Below are 22,553 nucleotides of genomic sequence, written 5' to 3'. Positions count from 1 at the left end.
GGTAAATGGCAGTTAATCAGAGTTAATGTTAATTGACTCAATAATACTTTGAAATATTTAGAGGTTTTAGGCTAAATGTTTATTCCTTTATCTTAGCATAAAGTTCTCCAATGAAACAAATTGGACCTAATCCCATTGGGGGGGGGGGGGCATAAATTAAACATAGCCTAGATTTCCATTCAATAATTAATTAGATGTGATGAGATTCACTTCAATTCACTGTATTTTAAGATGTCTTTTTTTATTCCTTCATATTACAAATATAGTTCCTATCACATAACTTTATTTGAAAGAAACAGCCTTTGATATTTCATTGTATAAAATAAAACTGCCTATTGGAAGAGGCAGATTTTACTTTCTACATGTTCAGCTTATTTATTTACTCGCAGTCATTCATTTATTTAAAAACTTGGGCTACAGAATCATTTTTCTTTCTGCTGAAAATGCTACATATATTAACTCAACAAACCAGGTTGTGCAGCCATAATGAACATTCCAAAATGACTTGAGCTATTTCTATTAGGTTTAAGAGCTGCATTTTTGTGTTATGAATTCTGATTTTGCATTTAATTTCCTAGCTAAGAACCATTTTTAAAAAATGTACTGCATTAAATTGGCATCTTTTCCACCTATCAATGCATTGTTTTATGTACCATATTATATATTCAGAAATATTTCATGAGAAATTGAATGATTCTTCAAATGCTTAAATACAACCATAGAAGGAATTTGCAATGAGGATAAAAGATCACAATGTACCTGGAACCTGTTATAAAAAGGAAATCCTCTAACAAAAAAAGATTAGACTTAAAATCTTACTCAAATTCAAATTTCTCTGAGTCCTAAATAATATTCAATAAGCTGATACAAACTGGGCAATTAATGCTGATTTGTCTCAGCCAATTAAAATGGGCAACATACTCTTACTATGTTGGAGCAATTTTAATTTTCTAATTGTGCCTCTGTATCTTATATTTCTGATGCCTTCCTTCCTATATGAGACAACTGTTGTTTTATTTGCTCCTCTCCTATATTACTATAAGTTCTCTTTTTTGATTGTTTCAAAAGGTACAAATGGAATTGTCCTGACTGTAATAGTGTTTTAGAATTGGGGATGGGAGTGGGAGAATAAACTATATTTTCTTTTCTTTTATCCCACGAGTTAAATAGAATAAACAATAAACTGTTCATACCTTTTAAAACCACTATTAAAAACTCTGAAAATAAAGCTCAAATAAAATAAAGCTTGCAGTGTTCTTTTTGTAACTTGGAAACAGTCCATGAAACACTGGCTAGATTCCCACCTTACTCTAAGAAACAAAGTCCAGAAATGCCGGATTTGCAAAACACGAGGTGCCAAAACCATACAAATCATACTATGGTTTAACACAAGACTACTGACTCTTGGCTCTTTAAAGCTAAGATTCATAACTGTAAGGGTCAAGCAATACAGTTCTGACTTAAGAAAGTACTAAACTTTGGACACTAATGTCTGCCAGAGTTTACTGCTTTTGCCCAGGCGAATGACAGATGGAATCTTTTCTTGATATTCATATTTGTTATCTGCATACAACAGATTCAAAGTGCAATTCAGGCATTTTATGATGTTGCAGTGTAAAGCTGATCAATTTAGGATTTGTTTCAGCTTCAGCCAATTGAATGTAATAGTTCGAACACTGCTTCAGAGAAATTAAAATATTGAAGAGAGATTGGGAACATAATTATCTTTCAGAATAAATTTATATAGTTTCTTTTCAAATAGAAATAATATTACTTGTAATGTTAAACAACATATTACAAAAAGTGCAGTTACTATTTAGTTTTATTATCAGTCTGATAGAATAAAGAAATGAAATCCAAATCAGTGCCATTACCAATATGGAGTTATTATCTATCATATATGCAATGAAATGTGTTAATACAAAGTTTAGGAAAGCATTCATCACTTTAAATCACAGAGCCACACCTATCACTACAAAAATGATATTAATCCAGCAATCTTAAGTGTACTCCCTAACACATAAGATTTGTTCACAAGCATTATCAGCTATGGAGTCATGAAATTTTGAAAATGTACATATATAATCCAAATTTATAAAGTAAAATTACAGTAAGTCACTATTTAAAAAGTGACATTATCACCTAATGGGATACATGTTTCATATTGTGAAGGATGCTTTATAAACTCTATCAAAATATTTGAATATAGTTAGTTCTTGGTTTTAACAAAATTCTGTGCTTCTTTGAGAAGCATGTCCATATCTTCACCATCATTGTCTTGACAATCTGGTTCCCAATCAGAATCTTCATCAGTAGGATCACTCTCTTCCTCCTCTTCATCATCTATAAAACTGTCATTCAAGTTGTATTCATTTGCTTCACCACCATCATCACTCTCATCCGCAAGAACACTTCTTACTATATAATTTTCAACAATAAAAAATTAAAATCTTGGGTTTCAATGTCCAATGCAAAATGATAGTAATGTACCCTGTCTTATGAAATGAATTTTACAAGTTCATACTTGATGTACAAGTAAATGTGTTTTTCTACCAATACGGAAACACAATTTGAACAGGTGAGAAAAAAGTTATTATTAGGAATGTATGAAAATATGTACAGTAAACTGATATAGCCTTGCCTCTTCAGTCTACTTAGTGAAACAAGAAAACAAGTCCACTGGTATCTCATCTTATTTGATAGTGGGATCACTCCAGCTTTAATTCTCTTCACTGCAAATTACTCAAATTCTGATTTGGAAAGACTATTTGAATTTATCCCAATTTCTAAACAAATTTGAAAATTTATTTTTATGCACAAATTGAATTGTTACTATTCCACAGATGGCCACCAAACTCCTTTCAGTTTTCTTGTGGTCTAGTGTTATGAAAGGCAATAAATAAATGTTTAATATCATTACATCAACTAAAATCCATGAACTTTTTTTTCTGAGTCTAATGTTCCCAAAACTTTTACTAGCCAGTATTTCATGCTAGCACTGCCAATAACATATAGACAAATTGTACTCTTCTGGAGAAGTAGTGATTTGCTAGTAGTGAGAACTTGTACTATTTTAAATATTAGCTGGCATTGTAACAGTAAAAATAATTTATGGAAAATCTGGTATTTTTAGATTGATATTTTTAGAAATTATTGGCCCTAAAACATATTTTAATCTCAATGTCTTTCGTTGGTTTCAAGCTCCACTTTACAAAACAGAAATTCGAAAACTATTGAAACAAAATAACAAAAGTGCTAATGAGAGTGAGACCTTACACATGCAATGTAATAGATGGGATATCATCATCATATTTAGAAAATTCTCATTTAGATGAGAAGCATCAAGATATGTATATATTGTACTATTCTGGGTTAGTCAAAGCTGTTTTTAATTTTTTTGTCAGTTTAGTTTTCTTTTCTAAGGGTCTCCTTAAAAAAAAGAGAGAATTACTATACAGGTAGTCCTCAACTTACAACAGTTCATTTAGTGACTATTCAAAGTTACAATGGCACTGAAAAATGTGCATCCCCCTTGGTCATGTGATCAAAATTCAACTGGTTCATATTTATGATGGTTGCAGTGTCCCAGTCACATAATCAGCTTCTGCAACCTTCTGACAAGCAAAGTCAATGGGGAAGCCAGATTCACTTAACAACCGTGTTGCTAACTGAACAACTGCAATAATTCATTTAACTATTGTGGCAAGTAAGGTCATAAAATGAGGCAAAACTTACTTAAGAAATATCTCACTTAGCAACATACATTTTGGGCTCAATTGTGGTCGTTAAGTCGAGGACTAGCCTGTATACAAAAATGATTCCATTTCTCAAGTGTGTCAATATGAATTTGGTTTTTTCCCCTCTAAATATACATATAAGTCAGATATCCTGGAATGAAAACTCTCTTTGAAGCATTCCTAAGAATAGCATTTTCAATTTCTTGTATCACAATATATAATGCAAAACTACTGAGGCAGGACTGAGAGAGACTTTAGCCAGTTCACATAGTTCTACCAAGAACATTTGAAAATGACTATGTGAAATGCAAAACATCAGTTCTAGTTTTTGATAAGCTTTTTAACCTTCAGAAGAAACACTAGGAAGCAGTAGACAAGTGAGTGAGTTGATCACAATTTTGCTCCGCTAATCCCATTTTATTTTTCATTTATCATTTTGCCTGAAACGATATAGTTGGCAAGAACAGGCAACCGGGGACAGAATGTGATTACATCTTCGACTATCCTAGAAAAGAGAACATCTTGTATGCTGGATGATGAAAAACTCCAAGTCCTCTTTGTTGCATTCTAATGTAATCACAAGACCTCTTTCACTTCCGTTACGTTTTCTGCCCTATCCTTTCGTATGTCTGGCTGCCTCTCTTCTCACCACCAGATCACTGCTTTCTCTACAGTACCAGTATTTAAATGGAGTATAAAAAAGCATAATTATATTTCCTCTTCTTGCCTGCTTTACAATTTCAAGAGCACCTGTCCCTTTCCTTCCCTCTGCAGAGTGAAACAAATAATCTCATATAATCAATTTTGTTTCTTTTTGTCTTATATAGCTGTATTTGAACATTACTTCTTTGAAGCATCTATAACAGCTAACTACTGAATTGCTAATATACTGTACTTTTAAAAATAATAATAATAAAACTCAATTTTTGTAAGTCCTTTGACTTCATCTCTGTTGCAGACTCATTCTTATATAATGATCCTTCTTTGGACAAAGTGATCCAAAGTTATTTGTTTTGTGTTCTTTTTCTATAAGGATGTCAACTTTGTAGTCTGATATAACCTGAATTCAAGTTGCAGAATTCAAGTTGCTATGGGTAATTATTCCTCTAGCACAACAGTAGTTCTCTTTCTAAAAATCATACTCCTGAAAGTAAATTATGTGATTAAGTCATGGGTGCAGGTTAAAAAAAAAAACTTCAGCAGCAATGCAGTTATCTGATTATGTTTACTGCAACAGCTTTTGAATAAGCAAATTTCAAAAAGTTTGTCCCACTTCTAGAAAACATTTGTTCACTCTTACCATATAATTTTTAAGTTAATTCTCATCCTTCTTAGACTCAGTTAAATAAATAAATTTTATAAATTAATATCATGTGTGCTATCAATGCTAAAGATGTTTGGGGAAAATACAAATTCTCAGTTCTTCCTTTCCTAATACATTTATGCAATAAAATGCTATTGGCTTTTTATTTGCAAGTTACTTAAAAAGTTATATGCATTGTGGATATTTGGATACATTATAGTCATTTCTATAACTGATAAGATGTTCCACAGCTTAGTTTACAAAGCCACAAGAAACATATTTTGAGGAGCCAATGTCACGATGAGACGATATGCGATCTCAATGCTCTGAGATCGCCGTCGATACTTTTGCCACTGGGTGGTCCAAACGGACCTAAACCGTCCCGCAGAGACAGTGAACAGGAAGGACGTCTTGCTGATCTCAGGAACATCACAAAGTCCCTGATCGATCCAAGAGAAGTTCTTCAAGCCAGCGACAAAAAATCCAGCCATTAGGCTGATGAAGTCGGGGCAGCTTCAAAATGGAAGGATACGGAAAGAGAAAGTGTTTCCAGCTGGTGAGGAATTTTTACCGTTTTAAAAGAGACTGCCTATAAAAAACTGGAGAACAGAAGAAATAAGCGGCGGAATTAAATTTGGAATGGTTTTGGACAGTGGGTTATCTTACTTTTTAAATGCTATCTTCATGGATGGAATTCATGCAAGCCTTTTAAAACAAATGGATTAAGTTTTCTTCTTCTATTTGTTTTTCTTTTATTATTCTTTGTAACCTATGGGCTAAAATTCTCCTCTTTCATTACTGTGGGTGTTCTTCTAACTCATTCAAGAATCAGACTTTTTTTTAAACTTAAAATACAAAAAAGATACAAAAAGAAACAAAGAAAATTGCAACAATAACACTGCTACTCGGAGGCTGGAGGTTTGTGTATTGGAAACGAAACACTCTTATTTTTCACACTGATTATTCTGGCTTGGCACTCCAAGGTCTCACTGCTTGTTTATAGAGAGTGATAAGAAAAGCATACAGATGTCCCTTTAAAGTATATCTTTAACCAGAGAAAGGTGAAAATAAAACATTATTGTGAATCTATGCTTAATCTTGTTAAAACCTTCCAAGCTAGAGCAGCAGTGTTTGTTAGTTGGAGATAATGGCACAATTTCAACAGCAGAGAGAAATTTTAAGTCTGCAAGAGATATTCTCAGAAATACACAAATTATCAAACACATATGAGAGGATAGAGAAGAAGTTGGAAGACTTAGAGCAACTAACAGCAAAATATGATGAAGTTGGAGATGTTTAACAAGTGGAAAAAGTGGTGGTTAAAATCCTAAAAATCAAAGAGAAAAATGAATATAAAGAAATTAAAATTGCTGATATTTATGGTGATTGGTTTGTCTCTGAAAATGGAAAGGGTGGAATACTGAAAGACGAATTAAATGGAGTGGAAACCTACCCCAGATGGCAAGATACAGAAGAAGAAAAAATAAAAAAATGTATAGATTTAAAAAGAGAAATTTTATTAGCAATATCATTGATAACACTACCGACAATCAAAGATAAGCTGATTTAAGGAAACAGAAGAAGGGCATCGAAATTACATGAGAGATTTTATAAGCAAAGAGTTGCTAAGAGGAATCCATTCAAAGTTGATTAAGGAGATGATTAGAGGACTGACACCACAAATGTCACAAGATATGAGACTGTTTTGCTACTGGAAAGATACAGGTTGATAGATGGAATAGTACAATTTAAAACTAGCTAAACTTAGTGAAATTTAGTGACAATAGATATAGTTAAATAAATAATTGATAATGATAATAATGTATACAATGTGTAGTGTTATGATAAGTAATAACTGGATATGAATATTGAATGGTACCCATGAAAGGAAGATTAGCAATCCTTTTGGATTATATATAAAGGTTAATTAAAAAGAACTGAGTTAGATACAGTTAAGTCTTGATTATTAGGGGGGAAATGTTATGATGCAGGATATAGTTAAATAAAGGAGGGATAATGATAACAACGTATATACAGGTATGGGTACAACATAAGGAAACTGGATGTAAATTGTAAACAGTGATTTGGAAAGGAGGATTAGAAAACTTTGTTATTAAATATTATGGATGTTTAGCTAGAATAGCACATAAGGATTCAGTGTTATTGGAGGATTTTAGAAATAGTAAATGAAATGCCAGTATGTGGTTATGTATTAAATCTTGGTATTTTTATGATGAAGAACATTTAAACAATAATAGTCAAATGAAAATGGAGGTATGATGATAGCAACATATATAAATATCTGAGTTAAAATACTTGAGTTAATATGAATTATGTTTGTTGACTGTGGAAGAGATGCACAAGAGCCTTTTTGTAACCAACTGATACACTTTCTACAGTATGTAAAGAAGGATGTGTTGTGTTTGGTTTGATCATTAAAAATAAAAAAAAATTATTAAAAAAAAGAAACATTTAAAAAGGTCACTATTTCATATTATTGTTACACAAACTGCTTGCAAAATAAATCAAGTGTCAAATCCAAGCATTACATTAAAATAAATTAATCTCTTTTTATCTAAGAGAACTGGTATACTTACAGAAATGTTGATCTCTTTTAATAGATTAAAATATATCATTATTCACATAAGGGGAATTTATTTAAAGGTATATAGGTTAAGCTTCGACTTATGACCACAATCAAGCCCCAAATTTGCATTGCTAAACAAGGTAGTTATTAAGTGAGTTTTGTCACATTTTATGGTCTTTTTTGCCAGAGTTAACTGAATCATCATGTGGCTGTTTAATGAATTGCCCATTGACTTTGCTTGTCAAAAGCTAGCTGAAATGGTGACCTTGTGACAGTGTAACTGCCATAAATTTAGCCAGTTGCCAAGTACCCCACGTTTGATCATGAGATCAACAATGTTATGTGTGAAAAACAGTCATGTCACTTTTTTTCAACAGTGCCATTGTAACTTCAATTACTAAACAAATAGTTGCAAGTTGAGGACTACCTGTACAAAGCACATCCATATAAAGTTAGGATACTGAGAAAAATGAACTTCCTATCTAATTTTGTAGGGGCTCTGAGCAGTATCATCTATATAAACGAACTAGGACTTCGCCTCAAAGTCATTTTATCTTTTTTTTACAATGAGGGATTTAGTAATTTTCATACTAATTTATGGGGTAGGATGGTGAGCAAAGCTAATTACTGAATTCCCCTATGCTTATAGGCCAGTGCTTTTTGAAAAAGTATAGAATCTTACCTTTTCTTGTAACTTTTGATCTGGTCTGCCTTCTTTCAGATTCTAGAGAAAAGGAAAAGAAATTATTACCAATAAAACAACCCAAACCGCTATGAATTTTAGTAAAACTAAAAATTGAAAGAGAACACCTGTAAAAATTCTCCTACTTATCTTTGGAGGAGTTCTAAACATTCTCATATCGCCACCAAATCGCAGGAAGAGGCTCTGTAATTTCTTTATTTATTTTGGTTCACTGAACAACCAAACATGTTCTGTATCAGGGCTCTTCCTGTTTCAGTTTTTTTTTACCCAATAAACCAATCACCTTATGCATCCATAGTGATATTTAATCTTTAGGAAAGATGCACCAGTAATTCTTGAAAATTTTATTCCTGACTCATACCATAGCCACCAGTTTGACATTTCATTCATTTTAAAAGCATTTAACTGTAAAGGAGAACACCTGTTTATGACAGATGGGACCAAGTGTACATTCTAAACACTTTACAAAGAAGCAAACCCTGCAAAAGGGCAAATTTCCTGAGATGCATGTGACTATAAAGTAAGAAGTTGGAGCTGGGATATAAACATTGCTTTGCAATTGGCCCACTGAAAGACAGCATTCACACCATGGGAAGTGATGACAACTCTTGGCTTGGATGAACTTGGTTGTTCATACTTGAAAAGAAATATGCAATAGTTAAGTACTTAAAATTTATACTAACACCACTGATTTTTATAGGACACAGCAGATGATAGGTCTTTGGGAGAAAACAAGTGTTTTCTTTTTATCACAGTTGACAACTAGTTGTTCTTCTGTACTTTAGAGGGTATGAGCTTGCAGACTTCATCTCATGTCAACTTAGGTTGTAAAGGAGATTGACGTGTTTTTAGAATGAAAGAACCAAAACAGATCTTTTTGCCTCTTACTACTAGGGGACTGTATTACTCAAATTTTGTCAAGATTTATGGCAAAAAGGAAAGGGCCCCAGATGCATTATTGCTTCATACTGTTTTTTATTGGGATTAAGGATGTGAAATACTCTACTCTGCCATGGCAAATTCATACTTTATTACTTTCAAGCTATTTTTATGGACATGACTGGAATATAGCTGGCCATAGACACTCACACAGGTGAGGCCAATAGAAAAAGCATCCTGGCAACAAAAATTATATAATCAAAGTCCCACTTCTTTTTCATATATCTCATCCCATATTTTAAAAAGGCAGCCATGCCCTTCATCTTGATTTTTTTATACCCTCCCCCCACCTGCCAAAGTTGCCCCTGTATCTTTCTTACTACCATGTTTCCTCGAAAATGCGATAGGCTCTTATTTTCTTTTTACTTAAAAAATATGGCCTTGGGCTTATTATAGGGCAGGGCTTATTGTTTTGGGGTTGCCGGGCGGCTGCTCCCTTGCAAACTGGCTCCCGAAGAACCGGGCACAGCCTCAGGGGCGAAGCAACCATGAGGTGACCAAGCTCACGAGCAACTGCCCAACAAACCCCCTCTCCAGTTGGGCAGAGCGCCATTCACTAAGGCGCCAAGCCACATGGCGCTCTGCCCGCTCCCCAGCTCCCACGGCTTGGCACATTCGGGATACCCCCTAAGTCAGTGCAAGGAGCTCTGCCCGGCTGGAGAAGGGGGTTGCGCGAGTGCCTGTTCCGCCCCCAGCAGGCATGCCTCCTAGCCTCAACATGTCCAGCTCTCTTTGTACTAGTAGCTGCCGCTGCCAGGCTCAACATGTCCAGCTCTCCCTGCAGCAGCAGCTGCTGCCACTGCCACCAGACTCCGAGCATAACGTCTTCTCCGGTTACAAACTCCTAAACTCGGCTGCTGAGTCTTCCAGCAGCGGCCATTCTAGGAGTGCGCTCTATGGTTGTGGGCTGGCTACTGGAAGACTCGCTGTCTGGAAGACTCTCTTACAGAGAGTTCCAGCAGCCAGCCCACAACCAGAGAGCGCACTCCTAGAGCGGCCGCTGCTGGAAGACTCGGCAGCCGAGTTTTGGAGTTTGTAACCAGAGAAGACATTATGCTCGGAGTGCGGTGGCGGCGCCTGCCGCTGCAGGGAGAGCTAGCCCGGACATGTTGAGGCAAGGGAGCAGCCTCCCGACAACTCCCCCCTCCAGCCAGGCAGAACGCCACTCCCCAACCTAGAAGTATCCCGATGGCGCCAAGCAATGTGAGTGCCTTTCTCCCCTCCGCCTGGCTCCTGCGGCTTGGCGCCTTCAAGATACCGCTATGTTGGTGAGCGGTGCTCTGCTTGGATGGGGGGGTGTCCAGGGGGTTTATTTTCGGGGGTGGGCTTATATTTTTCCCCACGCAAAATATGTGGCAAGGCTTTAGTTTCAGGACAGGTTGTATTTTCGGGGAAACACAGTACATACAGCAAACTCCTTTTTATATATTGATACTGCAATAGTTTTACTCCAGTCACAAGAAGAATAAAATCTGAGTGTGTAGTTCTATTTAATATATCAGTGATATTTTATATGGGGTGCAAATGTGGTACCATAATTTAATTACATCAAAACTGTCCAATTTAGCTTTTAACATCCCTGCTGCAAAATCCCTGATGAGTATCTAATTCCACATTAAGATTAGAATCTAGTCTAATTTTGTAGAATTTCATATACAGCTTTGATGCCTAAAATTTTGGCTCATATTAAGTTTTCATTCACAGTTACCTGAGTTCTTTAACCTTGTGAATTTATGTCATTATGGAAGGCAGTTAGTAATCTATAGCAACTTTAAATTTTATAGCTTAACAGCTACCTCATTTAGTTCTAAGAAAGATTCTTTAAATCTGAAGCAATTCATCCTTGACAACAGAATTCAATATATTTTAAATATAATTCTCCACTCTTATCATAACTGACCAGCTTATCCTTCTCCCTTGCCAATTGCTTAGTTAATACATTCTGCCAACTTATGGATAAGTCCTTACATCTGCTTGATTTAATATTCTGCTGGATGGGAAAATTAACAATTTTGCCTCAAATTCTTTTTGTTTGGCTTAACCATTGAACCTAAAGATGCTTCTAGTAATTCAAATGTATGGTAGCTCAGAAGAGAACCCTTTTTGTTTAATTTATAGTCAAAAGCCAAATCAAACTACTTGAACTATAATAAGAAATGTTCAAACTTCCAAAATCACATTAATTCCCATTCCAGCAGAATTGCACCATACTAAATCCAATAAACAAACAAACAAACAGAAGCAACAACGCTTCCATAGTACTACCTCGGCACAGTCTTTAATATTTTACCTCATTAGTTACATTAAAAAAGATCTGTTCTTCATATACATTAGAATAAAAGCACTTTACCTGGAGGAGTTGTGTGTTTATATTCCAACTTGTGCTGTGGATTTTTTCTGCAAAGAGAAACAGTTAGAGAAGATGAACCTGAGTTTTCCATCTCACTATCTGAAATTTCGAATGAAAAGAAAAATTAAAAGACAAAGCAAACAATTCTTCATCTTTGTTTCAAAGGGAAGCAAATCAATTATAATCATACTGGAAATATGATTTTCTCATTTTGAAAAAATAACTTTTGAGTCATTCATTTCCTAGAGGAGTGGCAACTTTAGCTAGTTCCATCTTTACTGATAAAGCTTTCAAATATTTCTCCATCTATCATAGGCTCCTATGCCTAAGATTCCTCTCTGAAGAGTAATTGGGCCCGGCCTGGGAGGGGGGGGGGGAGAGAAAGATTGCAATATGTTAGTGTTCTTAGAGTCCTGCAACCAAAATAGTGTGCCCAGAATGCAAGAGAAGTAACTGCTCTCCCTTGATTTTTGGCATTATTGGAGGCTCCACAAATAAAGCAATGGAGAATTTTTCTTTGCTGGCAAGGTATGTAATAGGTTTGCAGAGGGAGAGGGGGTATGTGAGTTTGACTTGCTGTTCTTCCGCTTTGAAGGAAGAACAAATAGGTTTGCCCAGTCTGGATGGTTGAATGTCATCTACTAAGGCTTGAACCATTAAACCCAACTTTGCTGAAGATCATGATAGAAGGTCGGTTAGATGACTTTTGTACTGAAATTATCATTATGGAATCCAAAGCTGTTGAAGTCACGATAAAGACTTATTTCCTATGTTGGGAATTAAGAAGAACAATCCACTGTGACCTTTTTAGTGAGCTATTGGTAATGAAACACAGCCTTAGCGGTGTCTTTCTGCTAAATCAATGAAGCAAAATGAATACTCATTAGTGGTGGAAAATTTTCAGACCCTCTTTCTGAAAGGCATTCTTGTTGCCATAGGCACTTCAGTGTAACAAAATTTCCTCTGCAGGAAAGTCAATAAAAAGTTAATGTTCCAGAGACAAAAAGAATCAACAAATTCTGCATGACACCAAAGACAAAAATGGCAAACAAGAAGAATCCAGATAGTATAGATATGGAAATCAAAACAAAACTGAAGGGACAGACAAGAACTCTACCCAGTACCACATGCTCTAAAGCAGGGGTGTTATACTGACAGCCTGCGAGCCAGATGCATCACGCCTACAAGTCCGCCAAGGGGGAAAACATCGTGTGGCAGCAACATGATGCTGCAAGTTTGACACCTGTGCTCTAAAGGGTTAGCTTTCAGCTAAAATATTGCAAAGTTTTAGAAATTTTCATCATTGTTTTGTAAAAGAGCATCATGCCAGATACGTCATATAGAAAAGCCGCAATGTAAAATCGAGTTTTAAAAAGCTTTGAATTAGAGTTAAGCAGCTGTTTAATTTTAAAAAAAATGGATAATTGCCATTTGTAATACACGTTGCTAAAAAATGTACCCTATGGAACTTATGCTTTTAAAATATGGCCCACCAAGACTCTTTGTAAAAGATAATTTCTTGCTGTAAACTATAAATTAAAAGTAGGACCTAGAACCAAAAGAATTGGAATATATAGCAAAACTCTACTTGAACAAATAACTTAAGCTATTTTATCTCTCAGGTATGAAGAACACTCACCACAGGGACCTTGCAATATGCTCTACCAATCCAACCTAACTCAGAAGGGATTGGGCTGCCCTGAATGGGGCTACTGGCCAACACTTGGAAAATGCAATAAGGATGGAGAAATAAGCATTTCTCACTGCTCTTATTGTCACAAGGTAGGCTCCAACAAAGGCTCTCACTTGTGTCTAGCTGGATTCACTCATGCAGTATTTGACTGCAACTGCTATAATATCTTCCAGCAACAGGTTGGGTGAATGGTCTTCACTGCTTTTTGCTTTGACATTTTTTTCTATGATTTGAAATCTTGTATTTTAGATTTTGTTTTTTGCGTTGTAGTGAACCATTAATAACAACTTAGATAATCATGTTTATCCAGGTAAAAAGTTTACACAATTTCCATAAAAACAGGTAGTACTCAACTTACGACAGTTGCGCCCAAAATTTCTGTTGCTAAGAGAGACATTAGTTAAATGAGGTTTGCCTCATTTTGTGACCTTTGTTGCCACAGTTGTTAAGTGAATCACTTCAGTTGATAAATTAGTAAACCAGTTATTAAGTGAATGTAGCTTCCCCGTGGCTTTGATTGTGAAAAGGTCACAAAAGATGATCACATGACCTTGGAACACAGCAATGCTAGTAAATATGAACGAGTTGCCAAACCTCTGAATTTTGATCACATAACCATGGGGATGCTGCAAAAGTGCTAATTGTGAAAAGCGTCATAAGTCATATTTTTCAATGCTGCTGTAACTTTGAACAGTCACTAAATGAACTGTTGTAAGTGAAGGAATACCTGTATATGTGCTACGTTTGAGTCAATCAGTAGAAAGTATATTTGGCATTTCCCAATGACATACCATGCCAGTGAAATATTTATCATCCAAACTTTGAAATTATTCTAAATGATCATTCTTACCTGTAACAAGCTGTTCCATAAGGACATTCAGGCCTATCATCATCAACCTGAGTTAAATCTTCTAAGTCATGATAATCACTATCACCAGGGTGACTAAATTGCTGGAAATGTATAGGATTCTTTCTGTGAAATTTAGAAATACTACATCAACTATCAAGATATATTGCAAATGTATGCAGCTGGGAGAAATACAGCACCATTAATTCAGTTAAACTAATACAAAGGACAATAAAACAATAAAAACAGTATATATTACAAATCTATTTCAATTAAAATTAAAGAAAGCAAATAGTTTTTTTTGAAACCTACCCTAATTGGGTTGGCCAAATACTGTATGCCAGTATGAGGGAATTTCATAACAAAGGTAACTGCCTGGAGTCGCTCTGTAAGTGAGGTCAGTGGTTTTATATTATATACTGTGTTTCCCCCAAAATAAGACAGGGTCTTATTTTCTTTTGATCCCCAAAATAAGCGCTTGGCCTTATTTTCAGGAAGGTCTTGCTATTTTTGAGCTGCAAGAGGCCCCTTAACCTTGGCCCGCGGATCAGCTGATCCAGAGAGGGCTGGAAGTTCTGTCTCTGTTTCCAGCACACTCTTACCAGTCCTAGTGTCGCCTTTGGGGCGCGGTAGCTAGGGTTTGCGGGATCAGCCTTGCGAGTTCATTCGGAGTGGATGGCAGGTGCATGTGGGGCACGTGTTCAATGCCCCCCCCCAGGAAATGGCAGGGATCGGCTGAGCATGTGTTTAAATATTTTTGGGGGAGGGCTTATTTTCGGGGGATGGTTTATTTTAGCGCATGCGTTCTAAAGCCCGATTGGGCTTATAATCCAAGGTCGTCTTATTTTCGGTTTGTGTGTGTGTGTGTGTGTGTGTGTGTGTGTGTGTGTGTGTAATATAAGACCACCAACTTCATTTACAGAGCAACTCCAGGCAGCTACCTTTATTATTAAATTCCCTCATATATATATATATGTATATATACATACATATAATCAATTAAATTAAATTTTTTGGAGACAGAGAATATACTCTCTCTCATAAAGCTTATGTTAGATAAGCATGAAACAGTGCAAACTGAAAAGGCAGTACATTTTTACAGAATTATAAAGCTCTATATTGTATTATCTCTCTCTTTTTTTTCTATATGTAGCACACATCTGGCAATGCTAGTCCTGGTGAACGCATGAAGAATAGCAATATTGTGCATTTTAAAACTTAGACAAATTTCTCTCTCCTTCCAGCTCTCCAAGCTCTGAATGTACTTGACAGTGGATTTGCTATAGTTATCTACTGGAGATCAAACCTGATCAAAACACAGAAGTGTCAGTCAAGACATATATTTTTACCACAAGATGTGGTGTTGGCTACCATTTTGGCTGGCTTCCAAAAAAAGATTGGACCAATTCAAGGAAGTCGTGGGGATCAATGGCTATTAGCCTTGATGGCAATGTGACTGCCATCTGAGGGCCATCTGCTGAGAGACCAGTAGACTTCCTTGGGCAGTTGACTAGCCACTGAGAGAACCAACTGCTGGATAAGATGGAACAGGGCTCTAACTTAACAGAATACTATTTATGCTCATCTAGTCTTACATGGTATTACAAGCATGCATATAGATTGCAAGCATATACAGCATGCTCGTAATACCATGTAAGAATCACATATGAAACAATGTACCTCCTATGTGATGGGAAAAACTTAAAAAATGAAAACACAATCTGATATTATGCACTTCTCCTAGCACTGATTTTGCTCAAGAGTCAATAGTTAATAACTATCTTCTAATTGCTTCAGTCTACTTTTGGTGGGCAAAGAGAAACAGCTATTCTCTTAAAGAGGCATTCTGCCTTTTTCTCTTCCCTACCATTTATTCTAAAAGAATGAGAATCAATTTGGCCCTGAGAGAAGTGTTTTTACAGCATTCACAAACAAAAGTCTCTTAAGATGCAACCATGTATGACTAAATACTCTTATTTTTAATTGTGTTATTGTTACAAAGAGACAAACTGTTTTGACAGAAAAAAACAAACCTCTTATGAAGCTAATTATAGTACCCATAAACAAAAACTAGTAACAGCCATAAACACTTCCATGGAAGTTATTTAAGAGTTCCAAGACCTCTTTCCCAGCAATAGACTAATATAAGATAGCTCCAATGGTATAAAACTTTTTGACAGTTGTATTAAATCAAATGAAATGGCTACAACAATTATTTGAGGCATTCCATTTCTTTTATATATTTCCAATATACAAGAAGTGCTTATCTTGGGACCGGAACTTTCATCGCTAATACAATTTCTGATGCAATTGTTAAGTGAGTCACCACATGATCTTGACCAACCTTATAACCTTTCTTGCTACTGTCATTAAGTGGCTTCCCCCATTCATTTTGCCTATTGGAAGCCAGCTGGGAAGGCTGCAAAGAGCAACCACATGAAACCAGGTTGCTATGACTGTCATAAATACATCCCAGTGCCTAAATGGTGATCAGATGCAGGGACACTGCAATACTAATAGTCCTAAAAAAATAGTCCTTAAAAAAAGGCTGATCTTATGACATGTTTTTCTGTGCTGTTATTAACTATTCAGAATTAATAACTGCACCGAAAAACATGATTTAAGACCGCTAAATGAATGTTCTTAAGTTGAGGATTACCTGTATAGATAGTTCGTTCCCACATGTTCCTTTATAAAGAAATAGTATAGTATAATCTTTATTGTCATTGTACTTAAATACAACGAAATTCAATCCATTTAGAAGAAAATAAGTAGAAAACAATCATATTTCAATATTTTGTTTTGAATACCATTTCTTCCAGTCTAAACTTCTGGAGCAGAGGTAAGTTTAAACTGTGCATACTGTATGAACAAATTGCACTCCCCAATCATTTATAGAATATATAGATTCTTAAAATTCCTGCACATTACTGCACATGTCTGAACACTGACGTTCTTTTCCAGTATTACACATGTAATTACACATCCAGCACATGTCATGTAACTGCAATACTCATAATACAGAGTAAGCTGTGCATCACAGTATTTCAATTCTTACACAGTATTCAGAGGAATCTTGGAATTACGTATTAAAAGAACTTAAATTTCTGTTTTAAAAATGTGAGAAGATGAACAGTATTGCTCAATGGAAACAAATGGAAGTATGCCAAACAAACTCTCAAGTTGTATGACTTATAGGAACCCTGGTGGTGCAGTGGTTACAGTGCAATATTGCAGGCTAACTCCGCCCATAGCCAGGAGTTCAATCTAGATCATCTCAAAATTGATTCACCCTCCCATCTTTCCGAGGTCAGTAAAATAAGGACCCAGATTGTTGGAGGCAATATGCTGACATTTGTAAACCACTCAGAGAGCACAAGTGCTATAAAGTTATTTTTTGCATTAACTCAGCAAAGTATTTAACATAAGCAAAATACAGTCTGTCAACAGCTTAGATTTTAAATATAAATAAAATTAAAAGAACCCTCCTGTCCAGACTATATGGTTATGCACCAGTAAATTGCCATTTAGAAGTTTAACAACTTGATTTTACCTGTAGCAGCTTTTCCCATACTGGCAAGAAGTCCTCTGCGGTTTGTTTATGTGAGAACTCTGTTGCATCTCCTGACTTTCGGTTATATTTGAAGTATCTATTCCAGCAGTCTGGTTCAGAGTAGTCTCTTGAATATCACCCTGACTGAGTAATGATTGTGACAGCTTTTCTTTATAAACCTGCCTGGTTTTAGAGTTAACACTCTCCAATTTGTTTTCTTTTATATTTGTTGTATGTACTTGAGCAGACTGAGATGCTTGTTCATCTGACTTGAGGTCCAGGTCCAGATCTTCATCATCCAGCTCATTGTTAAATTGCTCGAACGAACTTTCAGGTTGCTGAGATATTTTTTTACTTCCATTCTTTGGCATTTTCTTTGCAACATCTTTAGTAAATTCCCCCTATATCATGTGGCAATTGGTATGAAATTGTTCATGAAACAGATTATAATTTATTATTCATGTGAAAACAGAGTTTAATTGAGATAGATTAATTAATCAGTATACATGACATAACACAATCAAAATTAGACAGGTCCCTGCCTCATGGATCTTATGTACACAAAGAAAAACAATTATGAGGACAATGAATGCTAGAGAATAAAAGATAACATTAAGGAAAAATGGGAGAATTAAAAGAAAGTTGAAATTTAGCAAACACCCTGTACCCCAAAAAGCAAGATGGTAAAATCATAAGCCTAAGCAAAATAGATAGTGTGAAGTATGAGAAGAGAGACTGATTTTGATGGTAAGATCTTGAAATTCAGATTTAAAAAATGAATTTGGATAGAATAGAATAGTTATAAGCATAATTTAGTTTAAGGAACGAAGAGAAAAAGGAAGTCAATGGAATGCCTAATTAGGAATATGCAAAATAATTTCAAGAATAATTCCCACTAGCTAATAAAAGTGTGGACATTTAAAGTTCTCATATTGGCTATACACATCTCTAAATATGGGCTGGGGAAAAACACACAACCCAAAGTGCTCCCTCATGACTACATAGTAGTAAGAACTGAAAATGTGGCAATCCTTAAAAAAGGACTCTCTTACCTACATTGTAGAACTATTAAAATTAATGTGGATTTGCCACTTTGAGGGAACTGTGGTTCCCAAACTCCCTTCTCAACTGAAATACTTTTCTTAGGTCCAGTTACTAAAAATATGTTGTACCCATAATGGCATCATTTGGATATAAATCATATTAAGTGTAGTATACTTTATAAAGTAGACTCCATGACACTATTTTAATCTTAAAATATCAAAGTAATAATAATAAAAATTATCTGACCACTGCATATCTGCATCATAGAGCCATGTGAGCTATGAAATTTGGACATAATTAGTAAATAATCAACTTCCTAAAATCAAAAGCATTCTTGTAACTCACAGCTTCATTAAGGAGTAGTATGTAAGAATATAGTAGTATGTAAGAATATAATGGCCAATTGTATGAAATGAAATGGGTTGCTATTCTCAGTGATATTAGGCAATGGTCCGTGAGCCCTTTTCACCAGTCCTTTCCATGGGGTCACCAGCATTAGGATAAAAAAAGAGATTCTGCCTATATCTGAATGTATACCTCACTTTTGACTTTTCTAATAGCATGAAAAGCAGTCAGTGACTTTCATGAGAAAAAAATTAGCACAAAACATCAGATAGAAGAAAATAGGAACATGTTTGAAATGAATGAATTGGCTTTTATATGCTTCAGAAATAGAAAACAGGATGAACATATGGACTGTACCAAATCACCCTCTTGGCCTGATATTTGATAGCTGTTTCTCTACCGATAAGGTTCTTCCTTATAAGCATTATGCATTTCTATGAACAGAATAGCAAAACCTAGTATAGTCTTGTGCTTCTATATTAGTAATATGAAGTATTAATTGAAAAAATAGAACATACCTCTTTTAGAAGGGCAGAATCTTCACTTTCAAGAATTTTCTGCTTTTTACTTACACCTGGCTTTTCTTCTTCATTACTACCTATTTTGATTTTAAAAAACAACTGATGAACAATTTTATCATTTAAGCTATGAATAACTGCACAAATTACAAAGATTTCATACTATCATATTTTAAAAAAGTAAATTACAATGTATCAACATTCTGTTTATTTAAGACGAATTCTATAGATTTGTAAAATACTATGGAAAACTGAATAATTACCTAATATGAGACAAAACAATGATTTACCAAAGAACCCAAAAATCTCTGTCTCTGTGTGTAATATATATATATATATATACATACATACACACACACACACACACATAATTATAATATAGTTATATGTCTATATGTATGTAGTAGTTTTATGTATATGTTATAGGTCAGTGTACCTCATGCTGGCTAGGGAATTCTGGGAGTTAAAGTCTACATATTTTAAAGTTGCTAAGGTAGAAAAATACTATTATAGGTTACGCTACTCCACCAATACTTACATGTAGTAAGTAATTCATCATTCATCATTGTAACAGACACAATTTTCACAGTGTGTCTTTAGTTACTTAAAGAGCGTGTTTTAATGAATAAATTATACCCTACTGTATCAGTGACAAAATTCTTCCCCTCTTCTTCATAAAGTCAGAGATTTATTTCTAAAAAAATTTATTAGCGACTACTGCATACTAATTTTAACTGTCTTTTTTATTATCAATGTTCAGAACCATTCTCCTTGGTTTATAATAAAAGCTACAAAATATGGAAAGTATATTGGCTCCATTCAAAGCAAGATTAAAAAATGCATTTTGGTTTTGGATTATCATATTAATAAGAAAAAAAAATATTTTAAGACTTTAAGACTGCTCAATGTAACTTACATAAACAGTCATTACTAAATACATCCTTACCTAGGCAGACAAGCAATTATTTAGAAGACTTAGATTCTATAAGGTTTTTCATGTGTAAACATTCTACTAATATTAATTATACCTTTGTACAATCTGATGTATGCATGTTTAAGGATATAGAGTTTACAACTTCTGTTTACATAACTATTATTTTAATTTCTGATGTTCTGAAATTCTTAAAATGCAGTTTACATTTAAAATAATCCTACCAATACATTAGAATTCAGATACAATCTGGTTTGTTCTCTCTCAATACTATACCAAACAGAATATATTATTGAAGAAACTTTACTCATTATTCTTTCAAAACCTTTTTCAGATGAAGAAAATCAACTAATAATAGTGTGTGGGTTTTTTTAATGGGAGCCACCATCAATATGATGTCTGATTACCATTTCATTACTTACTGCATTTTTCGGAGTATAAAACACCTCAGAGTATAAGACACACCAAGATTTTGAAGAGGTAGTTTTTTTAAAAAAATGTGTTTGCACTCGGCAGGCCTCCCAAACCCTCTGCACGCCTCGTTTTTTTGTGAAAAATGAAGCATGCAGAATTTGAGAGGGCTGCAAAGTGCTCCTGGGGGCTGGGGGGAAAATGAGCAAAAAATGGCCCGAAAAAAAAAAAGGGGGCATGAATAGCCTTTAGGTTTGTAGAGTGCTCCTCTACAGCACAAAATGACCAAAAAGGCCTGTTTTTCGCTCGTGTTTGCCCTCCCCAGCTCCCAGGAGCACTTTGCAGGCCTCCCAAACCCTCTGCAGGTCTATTTTTGTGAAGGGGGTGGGGTTTCGGGAGGCCAAAAATGCTGTATTCAGTGTATAAGACACACCCAGATTTTCACCCTCTTTTTTGGGGAAAAAGATGCGTCTTATACTCAGAAAAATATGGTAATTAGAAATATAGTTAGTTGGTTCTATATTAGTAAGCAACAACAATAATTTATAATCAACATAGTATAAAATCCTGATTATGCTGATCTTATCTTATCACTACATATCTCAATTCTGTTGCTGACACAGTATCGAATCTCAAGAAAAAGTAAATGCATTTCTATTATTCCAAACTCCAAAAGGAGAATTTAGTAAAGGCAACTGCCATGATGACTTCCATAGCAAATCTATCTCTATACTTACCATTTTTAGAGGCTGAGATTGACTGGCTTGAAACCATTAGATCTGCTGGCAGCATCCATTCTGGAAGCTGTCTTTTTCGCTGAGCAGGTCTTGATTCCTCTTTTTTAGGAAGAGTAAACTAAAAAAAAGTAAATATATTGTTACATATTTTGCACAGGGATTAAACAAAGAACAATAATGCAGATGAGATCAACGATAATTCTTTTCCATAATTGCCATAATATTGTTAGAATATACCTTATATTCCTATATTTATGCAACTGCATCATGCGCTAGTCAACTCATATATGGATGTTCTGAAAGTCCCTGAAAACCTAACTGTTCTTCCTGGCCCTGGAGGAGAGTACAGATAGTCCTTGACTCATAATCAATTGCTTAACAACCATCCAAAGTTATGATGACTCAAATAACCTGTGTTGCAAATTACAATTGCTGCATCACCATTACAATCATGTGATAGCAATTCAGGTGCCTTGCAGCTGCCTCGCATTTATGACTAGTTGTAGCTCCCATAGTCATGTGATGTTTTGTGCCAGTTTTGCCATGGGCATTAAGCAAATCATTTGCTAAATGACCATGGTAATTCAGTGACCATTGTACAAGTAGTTGTAAAATTGGGTCTGGTTATGTGATAACTCAATTTATGACCATAACAGCTTACAATCCAAATTCCGGACTCAATTGTGATAATAAGTTGAGGGCTACAAGTTATTGTTGTTGTTTGATTTGGTTTCTGTTCTCTTCTTGATGACTATGATCTGTTTCTTGGTATTATTCTTTATTCAGAGTAGGCAAACTGCCAAGAGTCATTTATTTGTATCCTGCCTTTATTGTTTTTACAAGTAACACATGTAA

The 22,553-nt window shown here is 35.1% G+C and overlaps 1 protein-coding gene across 5 annotated transcripts in view; it reads right to left on the bottom strand.

Moving 5' to 3' along the window:
* Positions 1-292: 292 nt before the first annotated feature.
* The window catches only part of APLF (aprataxin and PNKP like factor), a 34,035-nt gene continuing 11,774 nt past the window's right edge, over positions 293-22,553 (bottom strand). For 4 of the 5 annotated variants that reach the window (XM_081942094.1, XM_081942096.1, XM_081942092.1 and 1 more), the window contains 7 exons: positions 21,695-21,816; positions 19,620-19,695; positions 17,713-18,113; positions 14,163-14,285; positions 11,620-11,666; positions 8,310-8,351; positions 293-2,418 (listed from right to left, as the gene is read on the bottom strand). In XM_081942094.1, the coding sequence (XP_081798220.1) occupies positions 2,210-2,418; positions 8,310-8,351; positions 11,620-11,666; positions 14,163-14,285; positions 17,713-18,113; positions 19,620-19,695; positions 21,695-21,816 (1,020 nt within the window). In that variant the 3' untranslated portion in view covers positions 293-2,209. Of the gene's footprint in view, positions 2,419-8,309; positions 8,352-11,619; positions 11,667-14,162; positions 14,286-17,712; positions 18,114-19,619; positions 19,700-21,694; positions 21,817-22,553 lie in introns of all 5 variants that reach the window. The other variant, XM_081942093.1, reaches the window with a different exon arrangement.

The sequence above is a fragment of the Natrix helvetica genome, assembly GCF_964273705.1.
Source record: "Natrix helvetica genome assembly, chromosome: 2".
In the NCBI taxonomy this organism is placed as follows: domain Eukaryota; kingdom Metazoa; phylum Chordata; class Lepidosauria; order Squamata; family Natricidae; genus Natrix; species Natrix helvetica.
This window is presented reverse-complemented; position numbering and strand designations above follow the sequence as displayed.